The 22,638-nt window shown below is 39.2% G+C and overlaps 1 protein-coding gene across 7 annotated transcripts in view; it reads right to left on the bottom strand.

The window, feature by feature from the left end:
• Positions 1–22,638, bottom strand: part of CCDC138 (coiled-coil domain containing 138) — a 58,193-nt gene that overhangs the window by 22,402 nt on the left and 13,153 nt on the right. For 5 of the 7 annotated variants that reach the window (XM_061210594.1, XM_061210599.1, XM_061210595.1 and 2 more), the window contains exons 7-11: positions 21,592–21,711; positions 18,797–18,874; positions 18,577–18,684; positions 15,958–16,122; positions 5,126–5,242 (exon numbers count right to left, since the gene is read on the bottom strand). In XM_061210594.1, coding sequence (XP_061066577.1) covers positions 5,126–5,242; positions 15,958–16,122; positions 18,577–18,684; positions 18,797–18,874; positions 21,592–21,711 — 588 coding nt within the window. The remainder of the gene's footprint in view (positions 1–5,125; positions 5,243–15,957; positions 16,123–18,576; positions 18,685–18,796; positions 18,875–21,591; positions 21,712–22,638) is intronic. The other 2 variants (XM_061210597.1, XM_061210598.1) reach the window with 1 other exon arrangement.

Genomic DNA, 22,638 nt, shown 5'->3' with positions numbered 1-22,638 from the left:
AAAAATAAATAAATAAATAAAATAGGTTGCAGTTTCTTTAAAAAAAAAAAAAAGAAAAGAAAAAAAGAATAGATGGATAAAATAGGCAGAGAGATGAAATTCTGAGAAAGAACCAAAAGGAACACTAGAGATGAAAACCACTGCGAATGGAGAACAGCTTTGCTGGGCTCATTAGTGGAATCTACGTGGCTCCAGAAACAACCTCTGAGCTTGATGATACCTTCTACAGAAACTTCAGAAACTAAAAAGCAAAGAGAGGGACTTCCCTGGTGGCGCAGTGGTTAAGAATCCGCCTGCCAATGCAGGTGACACAGGTTCGAGCCCTGGTCCAGCAAGATCCCACGTGCCACAGAGCAACTAAGCCCGTGCGCCACGACTACTGAGCCTGCGCTCTAGAGCCCGCGAGCCACAACTACTGAGCCCGTGTGCCACAACTACAGAAGCCCACGCGCCCAGAGCCTGTGCTCCGCAATGAGAGAAGCCATGGCAATGAGAAGCACTCACACCGCAACGAAGAGTAGACACCGCTCGCTGCAATTAGAGAAAGCCCGCACACAGCAATGAAGACCACCTGCCAAAAAAAAAAAAAAAAAAAAGCCACCAGCCACCCCTGCCAAAAAAAAAAAAAAAAAAAGCAAAGAGAAAAAAAAAAAAACACTGAAAAAATGGAACAGAATATACAAAACTTATGGGACAACTACAAAAGGTGTGACATATGGGTAATGGGAATACCAGAAGGAAAAGAGAAAAACAAACAGAAGAAATACGTGAAGCAATAATGACTGAGAATCTCCCTCAAATTAATGTCAGAAACAAAAACACAGAACAGGAAGCTCAGAGAACACCAAGTCGGATAAGTACCAAAAGAAAAAAGAAAACAAAACACTACACCAAAGTGTATCATAAACTACAGAAAATAAAAGCTAGGGACTTCCCTGATGGTGCAGTGGTTAAGACTCTGCACTTCCACCACAGGGGGCACAGGTTCAATCCCTGGTGGGGGAAGTAAGATCCCACATGTCGCACAGCTGGAAAAAAGAAAGAAAAGAAAAGCTAACGAAAAGAATCCTAATAGAAGCCAGAGGAAAAAACAGCTCACCTATAGCAGAGCAAAGATAAGAATTACATCCAGGTTCTCTTCAAAACCCACATAGGGCTTCCCTGGTGGCGCAGTGGTTGAGAATCTGCCTGCCAATGCAGGGGACGCGGGTTCGAGCCCTGGTCTGGGAAGATCCCACATGCCACGGAGCAACTGGGCCCGTGAGCCACAACTACTGAGCCTGCGCGTCTGGAGCCTGTGCTCCGCAACAAGAGAGGCCGCGATGGTGAGAGGCCCGCGCACCGCGATGAAGAGTGGCGCCCACTCGCCGCAACTGGAGAAAGCCCTCGCACAGAAACGAAGACCCAACACAGCCAAAAATAAATAAATAAATAAATAGAGTAGCTATTAACTTAAAAAAAAAAAAAAACACATACGTACAAAGAGAGCAGAAGGAAATATTTGAAGTGTTGAGGGGAAAACCCGCCAGCTTGGAACTCTAGACACTGCACAATTGTCCACCAGAAATGAAGTGGAAATAAAGATTTTCTCAGGTCAACAAAAAGTGAAGGAATCTGTTACCAGTAGACCCGTCTTGCAAGAGAGAAGGAAATTATATATCTTGGGAAACTTGGATGTACACAAAGTAAGAGCATTAGGGAAGGAAGAAGTGCAAGTAAAATAAAAACACTTATTTTTCTTATTCTTAATTGGTCTAACAGATAACAGTTTGCTGAAAATAATAGCAACAATGTATTCGATTATGTATGCATGTGTGTTTATATGTGCATGTGTGTATAACATATATACACACGTGTGTGTGCTTATGTATAGGGGTAATGAATGACAGCAATGATACAAAGGAATAAAACACAGAAGAAAAGAATTAGGAATATTTTGTTCTAATAAGGTACTCAACCACTAAAAAAAGTTAAAAAAGTAGTACAATTGACATGCTAAGAAAGGATGGAGAGTAGACTATCATATGTCCAGTTAAAGCCACAAAAGAAAGGAAAAGAGTAGAAGAACAAAACAAAGAACAATGTCAACAAATAGAAAACTGACAACTAGGGTAAATATTAACCAAACAGTATCAATAATCACTCTAAATAACAACAGTCAAAACACACCAATTACAAGAGACTGTAATAGAAGACCCCTATACACTGTCTACAAGAAACCCACTTTAAATCTAAAGACACATACAGATTAAAAGTATTCAATAAATGGACAAAGAAAGATATACCATGCTGACAGTAATCACAAGAAAGCTGGAACAGCTTTGAAATCTTAATTTCAGACAAAACAGGCTTCAGAGCAGGGAAAGTTACCAGGGAAAGGAGGGGCACCACATAGTGATGAATGGGTCAATTCTCCAAGAGGGTATAACAACACCTTGGGTACAGTGATCACTTTTTAGATACACCACCAAAGGGCACGATCTGTGAAAAATAATTGATAAGCTGGACTTCATTAAAGTTAAAAACTCTTGCTCTGTGAAAGGCACTGTCAAGAGAATGCGAAGACAAGCCACAGAGAAACACCTAGGCTAGGAGGTATACCCTAGGAGAAAATACCTGCAAAAGACACATCTGATACAAGACTGTTATCCAAATATACAAAGAATTCTAAAAACTCAGCAATAAGAGAACACACAACCCAATTAAAAAGTGCACAAAGGACCTGGACACCTCACCAAAGAAGACATACAGACGTCAGGCAAACAGAAGACGCTCCACATCATACGTCATCAGGGAGACGCAAATTAAAACCACCGTGAGATACTGCTACACACTATTAGAAGGGCCCAAACCCACAACACAAACAACACTGAATGCTGGCGAGATGTGGAGCAACAGGAACCCTCATCACTGCTGGTGAGAACGCAGAATGGCACAGCCACTTTGGAGGACAGTTTGTAGTTTCTTAAAAAAAAAAAAAAAAAAAAAAAAGCACATTCTTACCATACTATCCAATAATCATGCTCCTTGATATTTACCCAAAGGAGGTGAAAACTTATATCCACACAAAAACCTGCACATGGATGTGATAGCAACTTTATTCATAATTGCCAAAACTTGGAAGCAACCAACATATCTGTCAGTAGGTGATGGATAGACAAACTGTGGTCTATCCAGGCGATGGAATATTATTCAGGGCTAAAAAGAAAAGGGTTATCAAACCATGAAAAGACAGGGAGGAACCTTAAATACATATGACTAGGTGAAAGAAGCCAATGTGAAAAGGGTACATACTGTATGATTCCAGCTCTATGACATTCTGGAAAAGGCAAAACTCTGCAGACAGTAAATGGACCGGTGGTTTCCAGGAGTCAGGGGTTGGGGGAGGGCAAGAATAGGCACAACACAGAGGATTTTTAGGGCAAACGATTTTTTGTATCTAATTATTCTGTATGATACTACAATGACGGTTACATGCCCTTATACACCTGTCAAAACCCACAGAACGTACAACACCGAGAGTGACCCTGATGTGAACCTCACACTGTGGGTGATGATGACGTGCACGTGCAGGTCCATCGACTGTGACAAAGGTCCCATCTGGTGGGACGCTGGTAGTGGGGAGGCTGTGCACGTGTGGGGCAGGGGTTTACGGGAACTCTCTGTGCTCCATTTCGCTGTGAACCTACATTCGCTCTAAAAAATAAAGTCTATATATTAAAAAAGTAACATAAGAAACCTTCATGGTGATGAAACTGTTCCGTTACCTTGACTACAGCCATGTCGGTATCATGGTTGTGGCACTGCACTAGTTTTGGAGTATGTCACCTTTGGGGGAATGGAAACAAGTGATCGCTCTATTATTTCTTATGACTACAAGTGAATCTACAACTATCTCAAAATAAAAAGCTTAATTTTAAAAAAAGTACTTGCAATTAGACAATTGTTAAAACTAAAATGTTAAAAACCCATCAGTAAATGCTGAGCAAACGAATGGGAGAGTGGCAAGAATGGAGAGTGGCTACTTTTCACTAGAAAGTGGGTGCGTGCTGGCAGTGCACACAGAGTGGTGCTGAGTGGAGATCTGAAGACAAGAACAGGGTACAAATTATCTGAAGAAAAATGAGAAGACTCTTCTGGAGGGAAGATAAAACAAAGTTTCACTCAATTCTGTGAGTCTAGCCTTTTGCCGCTGAAAGCAAGCATTCGGCCAACCTTTCTCAGAAACCATCACACGAACAGCAAAGTCAACAGTGACATTAACAGACCAGATAATTTATATAGCTTTGGTGAGACACACAGTTAAGGTCAACTGTGTGTATGTGCGTGCACGTGTACGCACACACACATGCTCACGTACTCGCTCGTGTGCGCCATGAAGGCAAAATATTTAGGATATCCTCAGGAAAGACATTTTCCCTAAACCTCAACCACCCCACTACTTAACCACCAGCCCTGCACTTAGCAGTTGAGCCGTGCGCTTCCTGAGCTCCACAGGACCAAGAGTAAGCTACGCGAGCACTAATTTGTTTTTCTCCATGTTTAACCAAATGAAAGCTGTAACAGCATTTATCAATACTAACTGGGGAAGTAACATTTTACAAACCTACTACAACTCATAGCACAACTGGTTATATACGCACGTCATATTTGGATTAAATAACCCTTACATGAGCTGGTAACACCTACCCTTCATTTTATAAGATGCTGGAATAATTTTCCCTCTTTGATTAGGTTATCCTAATCATCACTGTTCCATTTAGCTAGTGTGTGTTTACTGGCATAAACACAAAAAACCAATTTCTGTTACCTTCAGAACAATATGAAAAACTATAAAATAAATAATGAGGCGGGGGGGGCAGCTGGTTTCAACAATAACCTAACACAGTGAAACTCCTTATTACACAATTCTGAAACTCAAAAACAATGTTACACCCTGAATCCGATCTACAGCATTGAGAAATAGGACAGTAAAAGGGGAAAGAAGAGAAAGTGGTGAACAAAGAAAGCAAGGGAGGCGAGGAAAAGTCCCGAAACAGAACAGGACATGTGGGGAAAGTTGTGAAAGAGTAAGATCAAGAGCAACAGGGTTTTACTTGCAGATAGACTCCCATTCACCAATTACCTGTGTTCCAGCATCGAGCTGCCTTAGAGACCAATATATAAACTTTACAAAAGGCTCATGAAGCTTGGCATTCACAAAAGGCATCCACTGTAGCTGCTCTGTCATCACAGGCAAAAGCTAAAGATAAAATGATGGAAAATACAAACACACACTATTTTTAGATGTCTGAAATCAATTATCACAATTTTCCAAAAATTATCTTTTTCCAAAAGAAAAAAAAGAGTTCTCTAACAAAAAATCTTCACTTTAAAACCATATGTAATACAATAAGGAAGTATGTATTTGAAACATTACATACGTAGTCCCTTGACCTAGCAATGGCACATCTAGGATTTTAAGATTAACCTATAAAAACACACTCTGAATCTTAAATGGTTAAATAAACTTATGGTGCATATATAACCATTAAAAATGATAATGGCATCTATATTTATTGCCATGGCATATCCTGAGGTTATAAAAGCAGGTTACAAAAAGTGTAATAAGATTCCACTTACATAAAATATGTCTGTATGAATTTATATTGAAAAAGAGATAAGATGTTTTTAAAAAATACTAACAGTGAGATTTCAGTAACTGGAGTGATATTTACTTTCCTCTTTAATATGTCTGTCTTTCATAAATATCTTAATTAATGTCAACTTATAAAGATAATGCAAATTTTTTAAAAAGGTATTTATGAATGCTACTTCAACAGTATGTCATTTTGCTGAAAGATTAAGACCATAGTGATACACTCTAAACCTTTGATAAAATAATCCCACTTCTGTTATACTAGCCTAAGAAAATCACCTAAAATAAACCCTTTCAAAAGCACATGCACAAAGACATTTATTATTACATTGTTTCTAAAACATGGAAGTAACTTAATTGCCTAGCAAAGGCTAGGTCAAGTAGATAGCTAGCTACTCAGTAGACTAAAGATTATGAACAGAAAAATATTAATGATAAAAATTAAGTAAAAATAATAAAAGCTAGGATATAAAACCATATGCAATTGGACCCCAGATGTGATAAATAAGGTATAAAGATAAACCTCTGAGTCTGGAAGGACATATATGACCTACGCTCTCCTCTGGAAACAGCCGCCCTGACTTCTCTGTCACCAACTTCTCCCGCGACACCCAGCTCTCCTCTACTTCTTGGGCCACTACCATTCTCTCCTGCTGGTTGGTCCTCATTCACCTAACCATTAAATACCGGAGTTCCTCGACTCGGCGCTAGCCAGTCCGGACTCACAACTCCCACATCCACACGCCAGCTCTGGCCTCTCCGCAGAGCCCCAGCCCCCGGAGCCACACCTACACCCACACCCACACACGCACACGCACTCCGGTGTCTGCAACTCAACTCGTCTAAAACTAACTCACCAACAGTGGAGGCTCGAACCCAGATCTCGTGTAGTATTTCCTACTCGCAGTGAACGCGACCAGCGTTCATCCCGGTGCAAAGTCAGGAGCCTGGGCGCCAACCCTGCGAGCCCACCTTTTGTACGGGATCCATCACCAAGTCTCGTCCATCTTCCCCCCTAAACATTCTCTAGACGGCCCATTTCCAGCTCACAGCCACACTGTCCTTCCCCTGAACCACCTGCGTTTCCTAACTGTCCTCCAGACCTGCTCTTGCATCTCTTCGACCCTCTTGCTGCGTCACAGCAGACACGACCCTTTCAAAGCATAAACCTGACGCTATTTTCTCCTGAAAGCTCTTCATTAATTTCCTCCTAGTCTTAGTTATTTTCTAGAATGAAATTTCAAGCAAAACTGAAAACTTACAGACACCCAAAACTGAGTACTTTTGTGGATGAACAGAATTTGATAACCACCTACTCTGTTAAGGTCATAATCACAGGAACATTTTGTATTCTTAATCCCCCCACCCTTAAATTACAGTATTTAAAACTGGTAAGGAAGGAAAGTGTTTCGTTGCAGAGAGAAATCTTTCAGCTGGGACCACACACAGGCATACAAGATAAGGTACACAGAACTACGTATAAAGTGCTTCTGTCACAAACAAGGTACATAACACAAGGAAGCACGCAGGAAAACTACAAGTGTGAGATATTCAGTAAGTTCACTACGTTACCAGCATGAAGCTGGGGAGGGGAGGCGAGGGGAGCGGGGAGGAAGCCGAATGTCCCAGGCCTAAGGACCCAGGGAACGCCAAGACCAAGAGCACCTCCTGTCGGCCTGGTGTCTTTCCTGTCTTTCACGGTGGTGGTGGTGAATTTTCTGGTAATCGTTTTAGTGAGATATAATTCACACACCATACGAGTCACCCATGTAAAGTGTACAATTCAGTGATTTTTAGTATATTCAGCGAGTTGTGAAACCATCGTGAGAATCCGTTTGAGAACATTTCCATCACCCTCCCCCCCAAGACCCTAACCATTAGCAGGCACCTCAGCATCTAGTCCTCACAACCACTCGGCTACTTTCTCTACACTGATTTACACGGTTCCAGGATTTTCCTATAAATGGAATCACACAATATGTGGTCTTTTGTGACTTCTTTCACTTATAGTATTTTCAAAATTCACTCATGTTGTAGTATGCATGGATACAGCATCCCCTTTTACCACCAAATAATATTCCACAGTCTACATACACCATTTTATTGAGCCATCTGTCAGCTGATGGGCATCTGGGTTGTCTCCACGTGTTGGCTATCGTGTGTCATGTTGCCATGAACATTCACATATGAATCTATGTGCACACACGCCTGCATTTCTCTTGAGTACACACCTCAGAGTGGAACTGCTGACTCGTTTGGTAAATCCACGTTTAATCTTCTCAGGAACTGCCAGGCTATTTTCCAAAGTTCCTACTACACCTTTCTACATTTTCACCAGCAGCGCATGAGAGTTCCGATTTCTTCACATCTTGGTCAATGCTTAAGATTATCTGGCTTTTTGATTTTAGCCATCCCAGGGGGTATGAAGTGACAAAACAAAGTGACTCTGATTTGCATTCCCCAAATTACTAACGTTGCTGAGCATCGTTTGACGTGCTTATCGACCATTTGGGTGAGTGTTAGAGAACCGTCTATTCAGATGCACTGAGCATTTTCAATTAGGCTGTCTTTAATTACTAAGTTGTAAGGTCTTTTTGTTTAAATACTCGAGATGGAAGTCCCTTATCAGACCTGATTTGAAAAATATTTTTTCCATTCACTGGGTTGCCTTTGACTCTCACGATAGTATACTTTGAAGCACAAAAGTTTAAAAAAATGTTTTGACTCAAACTTCACTTTTTAATTAGTTAGAATTTTCTCTATAGTGAAGGTCTGTCTGTCTTCTGTTTTGGTCTCAATATCTGCTTTTATCAAGGCACTGCCAGGTGAGCAAAGGATGGAAAGTAGGCATTTTGAGTAGGCAGAGCACTCTATTCTCCCTAACAAAGGAAAGTGTTTAACCAAGCAGGATACAAGCCAAAAAACCCTACACCTAGGAATATCACATTCAAATTTCAGAAAATCAAAGAGAAAGAAAAATCTTGGGAAAATACCAGATCATACAGAGGTGCAAGAATAAGCATTACACTGGACGACTCCTCAGAAACCACATGAGGAAGAGAAGGGAGTGAGACATTCCAAGTGATGAGAGAAAAACCACCAACACAGAATTCTGTATTCAGTAAAGTCATCCTTCAAAAGGAGAAATAAAGACTTTTTCACCAAACGATAATTCAGGGAATTTCTCACCATTAAACCCACCATTCAAGAATGTTGAGAAGTTTCCTGGTGGCCTATGGGTTAGGATTCCAGGCTCCCACTGCCGTGGCCCGGGTTCAACCCCTGGTTGGGGAACTAAGATCCCGCAAGCCGTACAGCGCCACCAAAAAATATACACACACACACAAAATCAAAAAAAAAAAAAAAAAAAAAAGAATGTTGAAACAAGTTCTTCAGAGCAAAGTAAAACGATACAGGTCAGAAACTGGGATTTACATAAAGAGCATTAGAGAAGAAATAAATGAAAGTAAAATCAAATCTTTTATTTTTCTTAGTCTTAACTGATCTAACAGACAACAGTTTGTTCAAAATAATAAGGGCAATGAGGTGTTCAGTGATTATATACCTTATGGCTCAGTGACGTGAATGACAACAAAGTGCAGGAATTGGGAATGCAGCTGACCCTTGACCTGTGCAGGGCCACTTAACACATGGACTTTTATCAACGAATATACAGTTGGCCCTCTGTATTCGTGGGTTTCACATCCATGGGTTCAAGTTTCCATCTGTGGCTGGTTGAATCCAAGGATTAGAAACCTGAAGATACACAGGGCCATTTTATAGAAGGAGCCTGAGCACCTGCAGATTCTGGCGTACCCGGGCTCCCAGACCCAACTCCCCCGACACGGGTGCTACAAGGTGTCACAAGGTGTCTGCACTGCCCTTGAAGTTACAGTCAAGGGTTATTTGATAGTGGACTTGGATTAGTTGTAAACACATATCGCAAACTCAAGAGCAATTGCTAAAAAAAAGGAAAAAAAAGAAGTATAATTGATGTGCTAAAAGGGGAGAAAAAAATGGTGAACAAAATTAAAACCAGAAAAGGCAGAAAGAGTGGAAAACAAAGAGAAACAAGGACAATGACTAGAAAACAGTAACACACAGGGTACATACTAATCCAACTGTATCAATAATCACTTTAATGTCAAATGTTCTAAATATACCAGTTAAAAGACAGGGACTGCCAGAATGAATACTAAAATGATACTACTTCCCCTTATTCTTTCTAGTTCTATTTCTTCTATATTCATTTCTTTATCCTGTATTTCTACGTCCCCTATTCCTGGTTTGTTGAGTGTTTTTATCATGAGAAGGAGCTGAATCTTGTCAAACGCTGAACGTGTGGTTTTTGTTCTTCATCCTGTTAATGTGGTGAATTACAATGACTTTTTCCATATGTTGAAACATCCTTGTATTCCAGGAATAAATCCCACTTGATCATGATGTATAACCTTTTCAATGTGCTGTTGAATTTGGTTTGATAGTGCTTCATTGAGGATTTTTACATAAATCTTCATGAGAAATACTGGCCTGCAATTCTATTTTCTTGTATCTGTGTCTGGCTGTGGTATCAGGGTAATGATGGCCATACAGAATGAGTTTGGAAGTGTTCTTCAACTTTCTGCAAGAGTCTGAGGACGACAGGGGTGAGAACTTCTTTAAATGTTTGGTAGAATACTCCAGTGAAGCCATTTGGTAGAATACTCCAGTGAAGCCATTTGGTCCCAGGCTTTTGTTTGTTGGCAAGCTTTTCGACTACTGATTCAATCTCCTTACTACTTGTAAGTCTGTTGAAATTTTCTATTTCTTCATGATTCAGCCTTGGTAGGTTGTGTGTTTCTAAGAATTTATCCTTTTCTTCTAGGTTATCTAACTTGTTGGCATACAATTTTTCATAATATTCTCTTATAATCCTTTTCATTTCTGTGGCACCTGTTGTAATGTTTCTTTCATTTCTTTCTCTTTTTTTTTTTGGCCACGCTGCGCAGATTTCGGGATCTTAGTTCCCCAACTAGGGATCGAACCCAGGCCCCCTGCAGTGGAAGTGCAGAGTCCTAAACCCTGGACCACCAGGGAAGTCCTACCTCCTTCATTTCTGATTTTAGTTGTGTCTCTGAGTCTTCTCTCTTTTTTTCCTTAATTTAGCTAGAGGTTTGTACATTTTTAAAAACTTCAAAGAACCAACTCTTAGTTTCATTAATTTTTTTCTATTGTTTTTCTATGGTCTGTTTTATTTACCTTTAATCTTTATTATTTCCTTCCCCCTGCTAACGCTGGGTTTAGTTTATTCTTTTTCTAGTTCTTGGGGTATGATATTAGGTTGCTTTCTTCTTTCTAATGTAAGCAATAGATAACAAATTTCCCTCTTAGCATTCATTGCTTTGGCTGCATCCCTTAAGTTTTGGTACATGTTCTTATTTTCATGTCTCAGGCATTTTCTAATTTCCCTTTTTAATTTATTCTTTGACCTCCTGGTTCTTCAAGAGTATGTGGTTTATCTTTCATATATTTGTAGATTTTCCCATTTTCCTTCTGCTACTGATTTCTAGCTTCATCCCACTGGGATCAGAAAAGATATATAAGGTCAGTCTTTTTAAATTTGCTAAGAGTTGTTTTGTGGCCTAATGTATAGTCTATCCCAAAGAATATTCCATGTGCCCTTGAGAAAAACGTATATTCTGCCCCTGCTGGGTGAAATGTTCTGTATATGTCTGTTAGGTCTAACTAGTCTACAATGTTATTCAAGTCCTCTGCTTCATTTATGATCTTCTGTCAGATGTTCTATCCATTATGGGGTACTGAAGTCTCCTAATACCAACCCCATGTGTTGCTATTTATTTCTCCCTCTAAGTCTGTCAATGTTTGCTTTATATATTCAGGAACACTAATGTTTTAGGCATAAATATCATTGTTATACTTTCTTGGTGAATTGATTCTTTTATCATACTGAAATGTCCTTGTCTCTTGTAAGTTTTTGATTTAAGGTTTGTCTATTTTGTCTGAACCACTCTGCTCTCTTTTGGTTACTGTTTGCATTGATTATCTTTTTCTACACTTTTCACTTTCAGCCTATGTGTGTCCTTAGATCTACACTGAGCCTCTTATAGACGGCAAATAGTTCAATGCTGGGTTTTTCCCATCTATTCAGCCAGTCTTATGCCTTTTGACCTGGAAGTTTAATCTGTTTACATTTAAAGTGATTACTAGTAGGGAACGACTTGCTATTGCCGTTTTGTTAACCCTGTTCTGTTTGCCTTATGGCTTTTTGTTCCTTTCTTCTTGTACTGCCTTCCTTCCTTTGTTTCACTGATTTTTTTGTAGTGATATGCTCTCATTTGCTTCTCATTTCCTTTTGTGTAAAGTTAAAACAATTTTTTAAAGTGATAAAAACTAAACTTCAGTTATATACCAAAACACTACTTTTCTACAGCTCCTCCACCCCACTTATATTATTGATGTGACAAATTACATCTTTATATGATGCATAACCCATTAACATAGATTTACAGGGTTTTTTTTATACTTTTGTCTTTTAAACTCCATGCAAGAATTAAAAGTGGATTTATGCACCAAACTTACAAGTTACTATATGTGTCCATGTATTTCCCTTTACTGTAAACTCTATAATATAGCTTCATGTGGCTGTTTAGTGTGCTTTCATTTCAAATGGAAGGACTCCCTTTAGCATTTCTTACAGGGCAGGTCTATTACTAATGAACTCCCTGAACTTTTGTTTATCTGAAAAGTCTTAATTTCTCCATCATATCTGAAGGACAATTTTGCCAGATAATTGTATTCTTGGTTGATGGGTTTTTTCTTTCAGTACCTTGTATATACCACCCACTGCCTTCAGGCCTGCAAAGTTTCTCCTAAGAAATCTGCTGACAGAGCCATATCTCATTTTATTGTGCTTCGCTATATTGCACTTTGCAGATATTGCAGTTTTTACAAATTGAAGGTTTGTGACAACCCTGCATTGAGCACGTCTATTGGCACCATTTTTCCAGCAGCATTTGTTCACTTCCTCTGTGTCACATTTTGGAATTTTCACAATATTTCAAACCCTCCACCAGCAAAAAGATTACAACTTGCAAGCATTTTGAAAGGTATGTACAATTTTTTTCTAGACATAAAGCTACTTACTGCACACTTAACAGACTACATTACAGTGTAAACATAACTTTTATATGCACTGGGAAACCAAAAAATTCATCTGACTTGCTTTATTGCAATGGTCTGGAACCAAACCCACAGTTATCTCCCAGGTGTGCTGTATTTTTACAAAAGCTCACTTGAATATGAAAAGTCACTTTTCTCTTGCTGATTACAAGAGTCTGTCTTTGACTTTCAACAGTTTAATTATAATGTGTCCTAGAGTGGGTTTTTCGGAGTTTATCCTAGTTGGAGTTTGTTAAGCTTCTGGAATTGTATATCCATTTATTTCCTCAGACTTGGGAAGTTTTGGGCCATGTTTTATTCAAATAATCTTCAAAACAAATCTCTGCCCCTTCCTCTCTCTTCTCTTTCTGCGTCTCCCACGGTGTACATGTTGATCCACTTCGTCCACCTGCTGGGCTTCTGCAAGTCCGTCAGGTTTTCTTCAGTTTTCCCCATTCTCTCTCTCTTTTTTTGCTCCTCTGACTTAATGACTTCAAATAACCTGTCTTCATCTTTGCTGATTCTTTCTTCTGCCTGATCAAGTCTGCTGTTGAGCCTCTCTAATGAATTTTTTCAGTTCAAATTATTATATTCTTCAGCTCCCAAATTCATTTGGTTCCTTCTTATAATTTCTACTTTTTGATATTTTCAGTTTGCTCACACTTCATTTTCCTAATTTTGCTTAGTCGTCTATTTGTGTTCTCTTTTAGCTCACAGAACATCTTTAAGAGAATTTTAAAGGTTTTTTTTGTCTGGAAGTTCAGAGAGCTGTGTTTCCTTATAGTCGGTTTCTGGAGCTCTGTTTCATTCCTTTGATAGAGCCATACGTCCCTTTTTCCTTGAATGCCTTGTGACTTTTTTTTGTTTTAATTTTGGCATCTGGAAAAAACCACAACCCCTCCCAGTCTTAACGAGTGGCTTCATGGAGGGGAAGACCTTCACCAACCAGCCCACCAATCAGCTTGTGGTTCTGGGACCTCTCAAAACTTTTCTAGGGATGTGTCTTCTCTGGGCTTGTGTGTGTGCTTTAACTACAACTTGAAGCTGCGGATTACACTCCAGGTTGTACTGAATTACTCCTTTTGCAATTTCTTTGAAAATATTCCACCTACCTATTTCTGAGTCCCACAAGAAAAGCAGTCTTATTAAGGCATACCATACTCAGTTTGATCATCTACTTAAATGTACCATACTTAGTCCCCAATGGCTTTTTGTGTTTTAAAATATTAAATCGATCTTCAAATGATAATGGGTCATGACTGTGATAAAATATACAACAAAGTATGTCAGAAGTTCCCAGAGGCAACTGGTAGAGCCATTATTCTGCAGAAGTATTTTCACAGCTATACTAGTATTCTTAAAATAAATATAGGGATCATCAAAGTTTTTCAATACATGCTGTCAGAAAAAAGGCTTCATTATTTTAAAATCACAAATTGTACATACTCTTAAAAAGATCTGAATAGTTGCTTCTCTGTTGGCCACAAGTATATTCAGTTAAGTAATTCATTAGTTTGGTACTATTTATCCTTCTCTTATTCTATTAAGAAGGCTATTAATAAGTTTTAACATTATTCTACCTTTACTAATATACCAGAGACCATATATTAAAAATATTTTAGTTAAAGATCTAGGCTCAACAAAAACTGTAAACCCAGAATAAGTTAATAAATAACGATCCTCACTTAAGGATGATGACAAGAATCCCATGCCAAATATGTGCTCAACATTCTCCTCTTATGCCATTAACCTGATGTAAAAACAGAATATTACATGACCCATATTCCATTTGCTAAAATTATCGATTGTTAGCCTTAATATCCTACGACTGCCCTATTGCCTCTAGCTCTAACAAATGATATTTCTATACAGAACTTTAATACTGGAAGCCTTCCTCATTAGCAGCTACTTCTAAAACGTGGTTAGATATAGACAGAATAGTTGATGCAGATGCTAAAAGAGACAAATTCTAAACGAAGATGTATTTGTTTCCCATTCCTGCCATAACAAATTACCACAATCTTACTGGTTTAAAGAACACAAATCTATTATCTCACAATTCTGTAGGTCAGAAGTCTGACTGAGTCTCAACCAGGTAAAATCAAGGTGTGAGCAGAGCTGAGTTCCTCCCTGGAGGCTGGGAAGGATCCCTGTTTTGCTCCCTTGGGTTGTGGTTGTAGGATGGAGGGCCTCGTTTCCTTGCTGGCTGTCGGCAGAAGGTAACTCCTAGCTTCTAGAAGCAGCTTGCATTCCTTGGTTAATGACCCTCTTCCTCATCTTCAAAGCCAGCGAGGATGCGAGGATGCGCTGAGTGTCTCACCTACTCTTCTGCCTCTTTTGTCTGGGCTGAAGTGCTCACGTGATTACTAGACCCACCCAGATCATCCTGATTAATCTCTACTTGAGGGTCAGCTGATTAGTAACCTTAATTTACTTTTGCCATGTAAATGTGACACATTGACAGGTTCCAGGGATTAGGTTATGAACATCTCTGGGGCCATTATCCTGCCTAGCACAAAAAGCACTTAGAAGAAACTTTTTAGGTAAGGATGAAAACTGGAAATAATTTCCTCAAATGAAACCCTGGCCTGTATTTAATAATTCGTTAAACCAAACAAACAACTTCAGATATCCACTCTTCACAGTTTTAATGTATTTCTTGTAGAATGCAACCGTCAATCTCTAATGACAATTTATACTCACTGGAAATCCTGAGTATCAATATCCAAATTAATGTCTGTAATTTAAGAAAATGGTCATTTCTCTTTGTTAACGAGAAGTCCCTTGAAAATACTATTTAACCCTTCATGACAAAAGGCAAAATAAAATTATTTTAGTGGGATCTGAATCCTAAAACGATGTGTATCAGGAATTGTTCCTATCACTGATTATCTGCCTAACTCTAATACACAATTATTTTACCATTTTTGGAGTAGGTTTTCAATTTCTGGTCTGCCTTTAAAAAGAAACTCCCATCATGTTACAAAAAATATAAGTATGAATTAATTTGAATTAAGTCTGAAATGAATCTTTTTAGAACTGACTATTGGTATAATCAACTTTCTATCAAAAATACTTTCAATATTTTTTCTCTTGTAAAATGTACCACTTTTTCAATCTTCGTGTCTACTGAGTCATATATTTCAAATTAAAAAACAAACCTTCACACACTTCTGCTGAATATCATTTCTCTGAGAAGCAAATGTGGGCAGTGCCTTTTCACCATCCATTCCAGATTCTTCATGTTTCAATTTGCTAAGGTGATGATCCGAAATCCAGTCCATGAAGACAGTTAGAAGTTCATAAACTTGTCCATTAAGTGGTACCTATAAGGCAAAAAACTAAATCAAGCACTTCTTTCAATTCACAGCCTCCTAAAACTTCAAAGGCAAGTTTTAAATTTGGTAAGTGATTATGGAATAATTTATCTAAAACACTAAAACATGTATTGGATGACAAAGCTTCTCCAAATGAAAGAAATTCCAAATCAAGTATCTCTAATTAATATTAGAAACATGTTAAATGCTGGCTGACAGAAGGGGAGAAACCCACCATAACAAGGAAATTGAAAGAACTGCACCTTATAACCAAAAGAGAGAATTTTCATTAAAATTCTTTACCCAAGTTTGATAACGGAGAAGAGTAAAATTGGCCTTAACTCAAGAGCATGAACCACCATAACTAATACATTTTAGCAAATTTAAAGGTCTCAAAAGCTAAACGATTTCCACCATGAAACTTCAAATCTTCTTTTTCCCAAAAAAGTTGTCTTCCTTTACACCATAACATTCTATAAATAGGGTATGAAAAATTTTTCCTGGAAATCCTGTTCTCTGAGAGTCTACCAAAATGGGAGGAAAATAAGAACAAAGTGCCATAAAAAAATTATAAATTCAACTAAACTGATTTCCGTGTTCCTTCAAATCACTTTTAGTCAGTTTAATTCAACATTTATCACACATGTTCCTTAAACAGGAACTATACTAGATTTAATTTTAGACAGAGAAATACAAAAGCAAATTAATAAAAAGGCAAAATTAAGCAGACAGCAATCCACAAAAACAGAATCAGATGAATGAAAACAAAGTTATACTACTCTGACCAAGAGTCACTTTTAACTTTCTCAATTTTCTTCACATAGGCACTTTTGATGAAAACTGCAATCATCTTGACTAACCTGAGTATAAATCTCCACTTTTTCCAATTTACTTTATTTTTTTTTTTAATTAAAAAAATTTTTTCACGGGACTTCCCTGGTGGCGTAGTGGTTGGGAATCTGCCTGCCAGTGCAGGGGACACAGGTTCGAGCCCTGGTCCGGGAAGATCCCACATGCCGCGGAGCAACTAAGTCCGTGCGCCACAACTACTGAGCCTGCGCTCTAGAGCTCGTGAGCCACAGCTACTGAGCCCGAGTGCTGCAACTACTGAAGCCTGGGTGCCGAAAGCCCGTGCTCTGCAACAAGAGAAGCCACCGCAATGAGAAGCCTGCGCTCCGCAACGAAGAATAGCCCCCGCTCACTGCAACTAGAGAAAGCCCACGCGCAGCAACGAAGACCCAATGCAGCCAAAAATAAAATTAATTTTAAAAAAATTATTTTTTTTCACAGCCAGCATCCATGACAGGAAAAAGGGGGGGGTGAGTTAAATACGACCTTTTCCAACCACTAAACCGTCTGCACACAGCCGGGGCCTGATAGAGGCGAGGGCAGGCGGAGCGGCCACAGGCTGGGGCAGCCCCGTTGGGAGTGCAACGTGGGGCCCAGGAGGGGTCCTTGCAGGTCAGAAGGGGGCCCTAGGCCTGGAGCCCCCGGGAGGGCCATGCGGCCGGTGCTGCCGCCCTTGCTGTGGCCGCCGTGCTCCTCCTGGACGAGACGCGGAGGCCGGGCCAGCGATGCTGTGGGCTTGGCTCCCTCCCCGCCCCACGTCAACAGCCCGCCCCGGGCTGACCTCCCACTGCAGGTGCCGGAGGGGACGCAGGCCGGGTCCTCTGTGCTCTCGGCAGCACGGCCCAGAGCCGCGGCACCTCCCTGCTGACACCCCGCAGCACCGCCAAGCGGGGGGCCCGAGAGCTCGGCACAAGCAGCTCCCCCAGGCCTGGCCCTGCGGATGGACGAGGTCCCCGGCCTTCCGTCGAGGAGGTGCTGTGCGTGGACCCGTGCGCAGGACTGGGAGCGCAGCGGCTCCTGCTGGATCCAGCCCTGCCGCACCGCGCCGGCCCGTCACAGGCCAGACGGTGCCCGTCCCGCCTCTGCTGCTGGGGCTCCCCAACGTTGCCTTCCTCAAACAGGGCCATCCCCCCAGTTCACTCTATGAAAAACTAGAGCATTTATCAAAATCACTGAAGCCCAGCGAGGTATCACTACCCACCCACTGCAAAGGTCAAAATGAAAAAGACTGCAAACACCAAATGTTGGCAAAGTTGTCATACACACGTTGCTAGCAGGAGTATGAATGGTACAACCACTTTGGAAAACTGGCAGTTGCCCCAAAAGTTAAACATACCTCTACTTTATGACCCAGAAATTCCAGTCTTGGCTATATTTCCAAGAGGAATGAAAACACATGTCCCCAAAAAGCCTTATACACGAATATTCTTAGCAGCTGAATGTTTTGTTTTGTTTTTGCAAACAAAAGCATATTTGAAATACTATAGCGATACTTTTCTACAAAGAAATTATCACAGTGAATCTTTTCACACCAAGAAGAATGTTTGCTAAAGGGAAAAAAAAATAAGGAAGAGAAAAATGTCCTGGCTTTCCAATGGAGAAATCATATCATACCTTATAAGGTTTTGAAACTGGTACTTTTTCCTGTTTTAAACTTTTTGCTTCATGAGCGGCGTGGGGATTTCCTTTCAATCTCTGTATTGTCATAAACTCATACTTCCTCTGTGACAGTACATATCCATGAATTAAAAAAAAATTATATTAAAAGTGAGAAAGTTCAAAGGCAGTCATTTTAAATTTCACTTGTGTCTCAAGAGAAGAGCAGGTACCTTACCTGTAAATTATCTAAACGAGCTTGAACTCTTTTAGCCTGAACCTCCAACTTCCTGTTTTCTTCACTTACTTCATTTAACTAAAGTAGGAAAACATTAGATATTTCAATAGAAACCTCAAGCCGATTTCCTACTAAAGTTTTCCCAGTGTACTATCTTATCTAGTCTGTGTTACCAAGCAACATAACATAACAGACAGAGGTAGCATCCATGATTAAATATCACAGCTAAAACCACCATTTGGTCCTAAAACATTAAGAGTTTCTAAGAAAGTTTACTTCATTCTATGAAAAATGTGCAAGTCTCCTAACATCTTACACATATACATTTTAATAGGAAACGTCTTTTAGTAGAACTTTTTATTTAATTATAATGTATGTACAGAAAAGTATACAAATCATTAAATATCACCATAATAAATTACTGGGATTGGAGTAAATGTATCTGTTAATTTAGGAAAACTGACATCTTTACCATATTGAGTCTTCTCATCCCTGAACATAACATAGCCTTCAACTTATTTCGGTCCTCTTTAGCTGCTTTTAATAACATTTTGCACTCTTCACTATGCATGTTCTATACATGTATAATCTTTCTTTAGATTTATTCCTGGATAGCCACTGCTTTTTGATGCTACTACCCATAGTATCTTTCAATAAACATTCACTACTTGATTATTGTTGATATACAGAAATACACTTGATATTTTATATACTGAACTTATACCCAAAGATTCTCCTAAATTTGTTTAATTCTAATAACTTGTCTGTATGCTCACTTGGATACTTACTACATCTGTGCATAATCATGTCATCGGAGGATAATTCTTATTTCTTCCTTCCCGACCCTGACTTTCCTCTCCTCACTGCACTGACCGGGACTTCAGCACAAAGTTCAACAAAACAGTAACAGTGAACACCTTTATCTTGTTCTGATCTCAAGGGAGAAGATTTCAATAACTTACACTAAGTGTGATTCAGAAGTTGGTTTTTGTTTTTTTTTTTGTAGATACTCTATGAGAATTAAGTTCTCTTCTATTACTAGTTATCATCTTTGAGTTGGTGCTGAATTTTAAATCAAGGAATTATATGATTTTTCTCCTTTTATTAGATGATGTGTTAATTTTCAAATGATAAACGACCCTTGTATTCCTGGACTAAGTCCACTGAGTTGTATTATACTTTTTGTGTACCTCTGGATTCAATTTGCTGATATTAAAAATTTTTGCATCTGTACTCATGGGAGACTGGCTTGCATTTTTTTTTTTCTTGTAATGTTCTTGACAGGTTTAGTTTCAAGGTTATGCTGGCCCCATACAACAAGAAAGGGAGCATTTCTCTTTTCCTGTTTATGTAAATAAGGTACATGATATTTCCTCCTTAAAAGTTAGCCATTAGTCTTACTGCTCCTTCTTTGAAGGTAAGGTGTCTTATTTTTCTCTGATTTTATCTTTACCTAAAGTCTTCGTGTCTTAAAATAGCGTGCTTATGTGGTTTTCCTCAGTATTTACCCTGCTTAGGGTTAACAGAATTTCTTAGAATCTACAGGTTGGCATCTTTCACCAGCTTTGGATATCACCTCTTCACATATTACATTTTTGCCGTATTAACTACTTTTGGAACTCCCATGTTAAACTTCTTCATTATGTCCCACATGCCTCTCTTGTGAATTTTCCAACCTTTCCCCACTCCTATCAATAGGTTCAAACTCGTAATAATGCACACTTCCTGTCACCACACACTCATCAAACACACGCAAGATTATCAAGGATCATATCCACCTAAGAGACAGGTATGGGCAACAATGCACCTATACTAGCAGTTAAAGAAACCCTTCTCAAAAAAGAGTGCTCGCCTGAGACTGTGATGGGAAAAAGCAGTCTCTCCAGGATAAGGAGGCTTCCAGACAACAGTGAGTCAAGGTCACACTCTAATTGCGGGAGGTTAGACCTGACTCAGAGAAGCCAGAGCGTCAGATCAAGTGAGAAATGGGGGACCTAGTTATCACTGCCAAGGGGAAAGGTTGTAACAAGTAGTGAAGAACACACAGCTAGCCAAGGGATTCCAGGAGCCCAGTTCTCTCTCAGAGTATGAGCTCACCAACAATGGAATCCACGAAGCTCCCCAGCCCAAGGCCTTAACCACTGAAGTGACGAGCTTTACCCGCTTCTGCTCATCTACGCTTCCCTCCCCACGAACACACACGATCACGCTCCTGTCCCTCTTCCACAGAGCCCTTCACTTTCACATCTTTCAGGCAAAAACTGGCAAAGGGAAGTGAAAGAAAAAAATACAACTCATAAGAATTTGGTGCAACTTGAGTATTATTAAGCACTGAGCTAAACCACAGCACTTAATACATAAGGGCAGTGCAAGGTGACACGGTGGGCATGAGCTCACGCTCCCCAGCACAGGATCAACACATCACAGACACTCCAAACATAAAGGGTGGTGTGTAACAGCAGGTGCAAGAACAGCGCAAAGCTACAAATCAGCGCCTAAAGTACCCAGGTTAGCAGGTTTTCTTCTGCTTGTTTTTAATCTAGTCATTGCTATTAATAGTTGAAAAAATTTCAAGTTGTCAAACATCTCAGCTGGTTGTCAGAACAGACGATGAGAAACCAAGAGCTTAAGAATACTTTATTTCTATTTGGAAGTATTTTATAATAAAGGTAACAAATAAAGATAATCAAGGTTTTCTCTAGCCAGAATATGTTCTAAGATTTTGACTTACAATTTGTTCATCTATATAGTTCTAAGAATGTCTTATAATCTAATATAGATAAAATAGGTCTTACCTGTTTTTTTAAGCTATCATTCAATTCTTTCAGTGCATCAAAAGAGGACCTTAGCCTCCTGCTTTCTTTATTTCTTTCCTTAAGAACTTCAGTTAAGTGCTCCACTTCTGCATCATGTTGCTAGGAGGGGAAAAATACAGATTCTATGTCACTAATGCCACTGAACATAAATTAATTAAAAATTAAAACTCCTTGAATCACACGGACTTTAATCAGCGTATTTAAGCATAACGACTAATACTGCAAATGATTTATAAAAACTGTATAATCAACCAAACTAATAACAAAGCATTAAAAGCATATGTTAAACACCTATGAAAACATAGGACACAAATTAATTAGCAATAAGGCTACTTTCTGCTTCTGCTCAGAAAAATCCACAACAGAAACACGCTGAAATAATTTCTATCTGACATCATGGAATGATAACACAATGAAGGATTTCTGATCCTTTTCAAGAGACTAGATAATTATTCATAGCTTTGTGAATTAAAATTTAAGGTTTAAATTACCTTTGTGGAGTAGAAGAAATATTCCATAGACAGAACAAACTAATTTCTTGTTCTCATAAATGAGCTAAAATTGTACATCTCAGAAAACTTAAATACATAATAAAATTTCCTGAGCCCCAAACTATTCGACTTTCCTTAACCAGTTTTATAAATGATTAAAATCAATTTCCCCTCTAATTCCATTTAAATGAGAGCACTTTTAGATTTAAATTGTGAATACTTATATAGTTTCTTTCACCTTTTACTCTCAAATTTATGCGTAATGTATTAAAACAAGCAAGTTTCCACAGGAAATCAAGAAACTGAGTTAATTTCCTTCTTTCAAGTAATCATCTAGGTTCCATTAAAATAAAGCAGTTAGCTTTATACTTATTACAAGTAGCAAACAGACAAATCCAAAGAGAAAAAAATCAAGGCTAAAACTGGGATGGAGAGCGCTGAGAATCCAAGCATTCATCCTTTTGCCCTGTTTAAAAATCCAAGCTTGTGATGGGGGAAGGGGAAGCTGGGACAAAGTGAGAGAGTGGCATGGACA

This window comes from Eubalaena glacialis, chromosome 14, assembly GCF_028564815.1.
Source record: "Eubalaena glacialis isolate mEubGla1 chromosome 14, mEubGla1.1.hap2.+ XY, whole genome shotgun sequence".
NCBI classification, from domain to species: domain Eukaryota; kingdom Metazoa; phylum Chordata; class Mammalia; order Artiodactyla; family Balaenidae; genus Eubalaena; species Eubalaena glacialis.
This window is presented reverse-complemented; position numbering and strand designations above follow the sequence as displayed.